Genomic DNA, 9053 nt, shown 5'->3' on the forward strand with positions numbered 1-9053 from the left:
AAAGAGTTTAGAATCCAAGTAAGTACTGTTGATTTAAAATCATTCATTCTAGCTACGAAGGTCGCACTCCTTAGTCCATTTTTCGCGAGCCTGAACATGGTAACATTGTTCTAAGAAACCTTGGACTCCAAGTTGAAATTCATCGGGTCGTTACAACTAATAACAGTAGTCGAAAGCCATATCTTCATAATATTCTTTGCACGTGATAACAGTCATTCTCTTAAAACGTTGTGGTTATACTCGCGCTCTCAACATGCTATAACGGTCGTTTTCGTCGCATCGCCACTTTTGACATATGATTGGATTTATCTTATTGCCTCGAACATTATGATCTCTACCTCCGTTGTAGGGTTACCTCATTTCGCATCTCTTCTTGCCTCGAACATTTTCTCGTTTGGAACATCTCTTCAATTTGCACTTCTTCTTTTCTTAAACTCTTTATCATATACTACGTCTTTTCGCATTCTCCTTGTTCTTGTCATTCAGGGAAAAACAATACTGAATTTGTAATCATTCAATAAAGTTCGAGTTCACACCACATATTTCCATTTGTCCTATCACTCGGAAAAGTGACATTGCAGTTGTCAACAACTAAATTCGATATCATTCAATCTAACATATTTCTTAGGCACTCTATGTTAACATACAAAGTTCATAGCGTCATATTTCACTCCCACCAATAATTTCGTGATATACTTCATACTTCAACCCCAATAGACCATCAATTGATACATGTTTCACGCATTAAGCTTGCTCCAACAGTTCGCGTCATTCCAAGAAATAGAAATAGAAAAAAAATTTCCATGGTCCACCGACCTCCATCCCCACTCTTGATCTACTTGCCTCGTATCTTGACAAAATAGGGGTTTTCCCCATCTTTCAGATTCTCGTTCCTTTTCATTGCTCAGAAAAACAATAGGTAAGTTTTCAACTTAGAACTACAGTTCGCACAGTCAACTAGGCCTACATCTTAGGCACTCTAAGTTCACAACACATTTATCATTTCATAGATAAAACTATCACATTAAAAGTCCTGCATACTCCAGATATACAAATATTATAACACACAACATTTTCACATCTCAAAGCAAAACACATTCACACTTTACATTAACAATCAAAATTTTTAAAATAAAATTTTCTTTAAACTCTCACACTTGCCTCAAACTTTCACGTCTCACTTTCAACTTTAGAGTAAAAGTTTTTACTCAAAACTCAAAACATACTTGAACATCCACTTTCATCTTTCATGTAAAACAAACAATCCATCGTTCCTCTTCACAACTTGCTCTTTTTTCAAACATCAGCAGTCTCAACTTGAAATTGATCCCTCATGGAAAGATTCTACTTCCTCGTTCTTATTAAAATTTCTCATCTCTCAAAATTTTTCTCATCTTCCTTTCTCCAAAGCTTTCTCATAAAAGTTTTTCTCACAAAAATATATTACCTCTTTCTTCGCGGTTGGGCGTGACGAGTTGTGGTGTTGAGCCGTCAATGTTTATACCTTAGTCAATTAATACAAGAATAGATTTTGACTCAAAAGACTCTTGGGTCCAGAGCGGAAAGAAACTGAGGCTCTGAGACCAAACTGTCACGATCTCCCTTTAGGGTTAATAAATACGAGCGATCATGATTAAAAGAACTTAATAAACAGACGAAGGAAACTAGGGTTTCAATAAAGAGTTTGACCAATAATTAATATTTAATAAAAAGGGGCCAAGAGATTGACATTATCCAAATAATTAGGTTCAAAGCTAAAAGATTGATGAGCAAAATCAATGTCTTAGCGGAAGCGTTCAAGAGAAAGAGTGACGTCATGTGTGGAGACACAACGACACCTGTAGTACACAACTAACCAAACCATGCTTCAATTTTAAATTGCTCAACACCACCAATTGCTCGTCGCCGCTCAACCTGCACATAGGGAAAACACATGTAGGGCTGAATACTTAATATACTCAGTGGGCTTATGCCGAAAACATTTGATGAAAGTTATGTCATCCATACCATAGTGAACTCGAGTTTTACATTTAGAAATGATATATCATCGAGTATCACAAAACAATTTCATAGACTGGCTAGTCAAAACAATCTCCCCACTTTCTCAACAATCAATCAATCACATCCTCTTTCCAAAGTGCGACGAAAGTGTGGCCCCACTATTCGCCCACGAGACCGGCCGACTAGCAAGGACGGCTCACGATCCCACCTGTGTACACTAGCCTGATAGGGTTTGCGGCCCTACTCAGACCCGAATTCATTTATCATAGCTTTATAGCCTAATGGAGCGAACTCACAAACTAGGCATCAGGCAACAATCTCAACATAGCCCTATAGCCTGATGGAGCGAACTCACAAACTAGGCATCTGGCGAAAATCTCATCATTAAAACAAACATGGCATGACATAACAATTTAAACCACCCTTATTCCACCATAATATGCTTTTGAAAGCGTAAAAGAGTTTAGTAAAAGAAAGCCCACCTCGACTGCTTAATTCTCAAGTACTTTCTTCCCCTTGGTATCACGGTTCACTTGCGATGATTCACCTTTAACATTTAGATAGTACATAAATCAACACACTTTTTAAATTAAAAAAATGCATGCATCCTAGTTAAAATTATTTATCTCATTTTTCTCGATTTTCGATTATTCGTCGGCCGCCCAAGGCGTCGCCTGATACGCCGGTCGGCCGCTTACGCCCATAATTCCTCCGTTGGCTCCTCGTATTTTTCTTAATGATATCGAATTAAATCCTAAGATTTAATTATGCGCATAAATCATTCATCGAAATTATTTCCCCTCGAAAGTATATTTATTTCGGACTTCGGATAAAATTCTTCATTTTTTTTGGAAAGTTTCGAAATTAATTAAATAACTCCTCGAAATTATTTAATCCCATAATTAACTTATCGTAATAATTTCCCACCGTAATTATATTCATCTCGACTTTGCAACATCCTGAAATTTAATTAAGCAATTCAACACAATTTGTTTAATTATCAACCCTAAATATTTATTCACAAATCTCAAATTCTCCACCTTATATCTAAAATCAAAGTTTTAAGCCCAAAGCAAATTAAGTAAAGCTCAACTAAGGTCCAAGAAGAAATAGTCAACAAAAATACCCCTTACTTCCTCCATCTTGGTCGACAACTCTCTCTCTCTATCTTTCTATCTCTCTCTCGACACAATTGAAGGACTTCTCCGATCCTCGTCGCCTCCGTCAGTTTCGATTTCGTCGTGGTTCTGGCGTCTCCGACCAGAGGCACTATCCGTGCTCACTCCCGCGCCACCGTCAGTTCGTCCCTTCATCGCACACCGTTGTACCGTTGCCGCTGTTGTCCGTCGCAGCTGCTGTCGCAACCATAACGCAGCCGCTGGTGCTGGTGTCCGGTCCCGTTCGGGCAGTCGTTGCCCGATGCTCCAAGGCTCGGCAGTCTCGTCTTCGTTTTTCCCCATTCCCCAAAGTTAATCCTTTTTGTTCTAAAGTTCCAATCTTAAAATTTGGAGGTGTTCGATTTATTATGCACTTTGAGTTACGGTTCATGTGTGATATGCAATTGGTGAAGGAAAGAAGTTGGGTGTTGGAAGAATTGATACCTTTGTGATTGGGGCGATTTGTAGTTGTTTTATCAAACAGTTGGTGTGGCTCCAGTTCTATCACTATATTTCTGTCATTAAGATTTCTGAAGTGTGATGATAAAAAAAACAAAATGGAGTGTGTTGAGGCAGAAAGAAATTTGGGATTTACCTCGATGAAAGAGAGAACAACTTGAGTACGAAAGGCTGGTGAAAAATCTTCCTACTTCCTTCTTATCCGTCACTTCTCTGCCGTTTTCCACTCAAAATAAACAAAGAAGTGCTTAAGATTTGTGAAGGGATTGTGGGAGCGGCGGTGGGAGATTTGGGTAGAAAACCGTGATTTATATGAGAAAAATTGTTTGTGAGAGGTATATTATAGGGGGAGATGATTAGGTTTGGGTGTGGGAGAGATTTAGGGAGTGGGGAGAGAGGAACAGTTTTAATCATGGGTTGAGGGGTGGAAATTCGAATTCCTCCTTTTTTTTATATATTTTGGATAAATTTGGATTTGTTTGGTATTTATTTGCAGATCACGGATGAGGAATATCTCATCACGGAGGAGGATAATCTCTACAGAATCTTTAATTAAAAAATTTAATTAATGCCGATTGCTGACCAAGTCAATAGGGAAACTATTAAATTAGTTTAGTTTAATTCACATTCCTTTTGTATTTTATTTTAAATTGTGCATTCCATAATTTATTTATCACGGACTGGATTTTTATATCATTTATTCAATTAATCCGATCCAACTCGTGGATTGAGTCCAATATATTTATTCCTCGCGGAAAGGAATTATTTTAAATTCGCGTAGTAATTTATTTCACAAACCTCTAGTCCAGCAACCCCTCCACTCAACAATTAATTCACGGACCTCGCAATATCAATTGCATTAAATACAAGTACTTTAGGGTTCACAAATTAGGTTTAGAAAAACGGGGCGTTACACAGACGCAGTGAAGAGGTGCCGGGAAGAGGCAGCGGCGAAGTGAAGGGTGGAGGCGGAGGCGGAGGCAGCGCGTGGTCTGTGAGAATTTGAGATAGCAAATTGATTTTTGGGAGTGGAGCGCAGAATCGTTGGAGGGAGCATATTGAAATTTTAGAGAAACTGGGTTAAAGGGTGGTTTAGTCAATTTGTAATTATTGGAATGGAAATATTAGGAAAAATTAAGAAAAATGAAGAGAACAAATATTAAAAAGTAGAAAACCTTTATTCCGAAAAATTCGCATGCCTCAAACCCATATTCTAAAAGGTCAGCGAATTTAATCCCTCATCTCGAAAGGGCAACGAATTGAAACTCATATTCCGAAATTTCTCTTATAAAAATTGAGTCTAATAAATATTTTTCAAGGAAATAGATTATTAAATCCACCAAGCACTAATTATTCAATACGTCAGGTCATGGAGTAAACAAAAATAATTCAGTTAACTCATAGTCAGAACTCTAAATCAAATTAGATCACGCGAATACCAAATAACCATTTCACTCGTCATTTAATTCACGGACTTCACGACAATAAAAGCATTATATGCAAGAAAATAGGGTTTGAAAATTAGGTTTCAAAAAGCAGGGAGTTACAAGTTCAGTGTAAAAGATTAGAGTAAAATCATATTTGATATAAAATTTACACTAAAATAAGTTTGAATTTGGTGTAAATGATTAAAGATGCGCTTATAACCATAATTTCTTTAGATGTTAACTCGCGGGCAATACTTTACCTACGATTCGCAATAAAATACTCTTTTGATTGTAAATTTAGCTGCTGCAAAAATATTTCGAACCAAAATGTTAATTAATGTTTTTAGTTCTATATTTTTTAGCTTTGTAATCAGAAACATGTATCTTACCATTAATTCATTTCTTAATATCGAACGAACCAAAAGCATAGAATATAGGCAAACTAATATCCTAAATATAAAATCACAGATTAAAACATCCTTATTACCAACAAAACAAACACAAATGTATACACATAAAATACAGTTGAGGTTGCCCCAACAACCCATTATTCGAAAATAAATAATAAACACACATCCATGCATGCACATAGTTTATCCATCCCACTTATGACCACCTAAGTCGCCGGCGATCTCTTCAATTCCACGTCCGATTTTCCAACGTAGCTCACATAGAGCGTGTACTCCATAACGACATAGCGCCTCTCCACGTCGTATGAATACGTCCTTCACAGCGCGTACCCACGCGCCAGCCGGAAAAATCCAGTTCCCCCAACGATCGGCATCTCCCGCTCCTCGTTCATGATCTCGTTCCGACCGAGCATCGTGAGCGAGCTGCCGGCATACTCCCCTGCCGTGAAGTAAAAATTGAGGTACATTTGCTCGCCGGAGACGAGGAAATCGGCGGAGATAGTGGTGCCTTGGGCTTTTCCAATCACCTCAGAGTTGACTTCTGGTTGGGTCGTTATCAGGTCGTCTGTAACGTGCATTTCCCCAAAGTTGGTGGGGGAGGTGGCGGAGATTGAGGATTCTGCCACCACGTACACGGTGTCGCCCGGGCCACTACCCGCTCGAAAATCCTGGACGTAGAAGTGGAGCACGGCGGATTTTTCTTCGGGGTGGGTCATGGCGGCGGCTTTGAACCATGTTTCTTCTTTGACATCCATCAAATTAAAGCTTTAAGGAAATTAATTACAAAATATTTATGTAGATATAATTTGGTCGTTGTGCTTGATTAAGAGGAGGGGCTTATATAGAGTTATAAAGTTAAAAAAATGTGTTACTTATCGTAGAGGATAGCAAGACTTTGTTATCCTTTTAACATGCATATAGGTGCATTAGAAAAGACGTTATATAGGTGTTTTTAAAAAATAATTAGGAGAGAAGAATGGGGAGATGGGAATTGAATCGAAGTGATAAAAATAATTTATGTTAAAATTATTTTCTATACATAATGTGTATTTATATTTATCTAGGGTTGTGTCTATTGCTAACTCCCTCTTAAATTGCTAACTACAACTAAATTATAGACATTGAATTATTAAATCAAGACACAAGATCATTCATCCACGAATATCAATACGATGCACAAAAAATATCAATTAGGGGTATTAATGTCAATTAACATATAATTAGTTATCACTCATTTTTAATAAATATCTCAAAACTTTAAATGATTATAACTATCTCAATTTATATTATTTTTTACACAAAATATATCAAATTAAAGATAATTTTATAAGGAATCTAACGAGATCTCACTTGCATATGTTCCGTGTCACACCTCAACCCTTCTGACGTATACTCTTATAATAAATAAATCCCTTATCATAAAAGCAAAAAATACATGTGTCTAACTCATAGAACACCCATATTATATAAGTTCAAACCAACACTTATCTGATACATATTTCAAAATATCCGGTAAAGTAATGGAACCCTCTCACCACTCTATATACTATACATGTATCTACATGCAAAAAGATGAGGAGGAGAAGGTTGCCAATATGCGTCAGCCGCCGAACCTGATAACCCGTGGAGTTCCTATGACCCACGTCAGTCAAAACTTTACTGCTATCTTATTCCTGAAAAATTTAGTGGTTTATCTGAGTCACAACTCAGTATATATAAATTTCCACCTTTAATCTCACGTGATACAAACATCAAGCATATTCTTTTATCAATACATATGATCAGAAACAATATATAACATAATTTAAAAACAAACCATTTCATATTCATATGCATATGCCACTCTATTCAGTTTATTATTCTGTAACAGTCAAGCCTGGTATCTGCCCGGGATTTCCCCGGGATTTCCAATATGATTGACCCATAGGTCCCATTATGATTTGACCCGAAGGTCCCACTGTAATTTGACCCGAAGGTCCCAATATGTTTGACCCGAAGGTCCCAATATATCCACTGTGATTTCAGATCCAGGGCAAAACCGTCACAGATCCTCTTTAATCTAATGATTCACATAATCGGTATCATAAACATATATCCAATGATTCACATAATCAGTATCATAAACATATCCTTTGCACCAATAACATATGCATATCATATTCTATCAAATTATCCAATATATCTAAACAAACATGTCCATTTCAGCAATCAAAATTCATACCATATTCGACCATCAAAATCAAATAATTCATAATCATATCAATTTCACACCATATAATCCAATAATTCACTCCAATTCAACATATAACAATCAACCACATAACACATGTAAAACTAAAAGTGTGATTTATACACACCTGCTTAGAATAGACAATTTTACCGAAGTCGTGATTCTAACTCCGGGTTTAAAAGCTCTGACCCCCCCTTCTAGTCTTATTTTCCTTCCTTTATTTTTCTTCCAAGTTTTTTTAATTTTTTCCCTTGTATTGCTATAAAGTATATATCGTAGTAGTATGAAGAATTCTCGGTTTGTGGCGACTTAATAATTTGAGAACTCAAACAAAACAAATAAATAAAAGTTAACTAATTTTACATTATCTATTTAGATGACACTTATTGTTTGATGAATTTTAAGATGACAACTACTGTAGCTATAGGGGAACACGTGTGCTAGCTAATCTGTGTCATCCACAATGTACAACTCTAAAATATATATAAAAATAATAAAATCAATGTGTACTAAAAGAAAACACTTTCCATAATTTTAATGAAATACAAATATATGTATTAGACGTGTACGTGTATGGAATATTAAATTCCAAAGTAATTAGTACATATGTGCATATTTAGAGCACGCATGAATCAAATTAACTATTTCATGGTGAAAACAATTTATAATTTACGTACTATTATTTATAGCTATATTAATTTTTCAGTAACAAAATAGAAAAAAGCTACCCTAGATAATGTCTCTGAAATTTGAAAGATAATAAAATGTGTGAAACATAATAAAATGCACAAATATGCAAATATGATGCATGTTTTGGGTCATGGATGTCACAATCTTCCCTCCTTTAAGAATTTTGTCCGCAAAATTCATTCCTCTCTATATTAACGTACTCAAAGAAATTGCTAACCCGTAAATAGATGTGGATAGTTCTTTCTCATCTTTTCCTCTGTTTCTCAAGTCGCCTCTTCGCAATTGTTTAACCTGCCGGTCTACAATATTAACTGGTTCCTCTATGTAACTCAGATTCTCAGAAATCTGTATATCAGGATCTCTCAGAACATGTAACGGATCAGACCGATAACGTCGAAGCATGCGGATGTGAAAAACATTATAAATCTGCTCGAACTCTGGAGGTAATGCTAACCTGTACGCTAACGGTCCAACTCTTTCGACAATATCATATGGCCCAATATAACGTGAGACTCGCAAGAAAACTTTATCTCCAACCTCATATTTCATCTCTTTCCGATGCTGATCATAATAACTCTTCTGTCTGTCTTGTGTCGCCTTCAATCTGCTTTTAATGATATCAATCTTAGAAACAGTTTCCTGGATAATTTCGAGTCCTTCTAGAATCTCCAAGTCTTCT

General features: G+C 36.3%; 1 protein-coding gene across 1 annotated transcript; it reads right to left on the minus strand.

Moving 5' to 3' along the window:
* Positions 1–5771: 5771 nt before the first annotated feature.
* LOC121808990 (dirigent protein 21-like) lies at positions 5772–6209 on the minus strand. The gene has a single exon (XM_042209543.1). The coding sequence runs from the start codon at positions 6207–6209 to the stop codon at positions 5772–5774; it is 438 nt and encodes a 145-aa protein (XP_042065477.1).
* Positions 6210–9053: the final 2844 nt, after the last annotated feature.

Source organism: Salvia splendens, chromosome 6 (assembly GCF_004379255.2).
Source record: "Salvia splendens isolate huo1 chromosome 6, SspV2, whole genome shotgun sequence".
Classification (NCBI taxonomy): Eukaryota; Viridiplantae; Streptophyta; class Magnoliopsida; order Lamiales; family Lamiaceae; genus Salvia; species Salvia splendens.

Coding starts and splice junctions, on each gene's coding strand:
- LOC121808990 (XM_042209543.1), bottom strand. CDS start 6,209: ATGGATGTCAAAGAAGAAACATGGTTCAAAGCCGCCGCCATGACCCAC.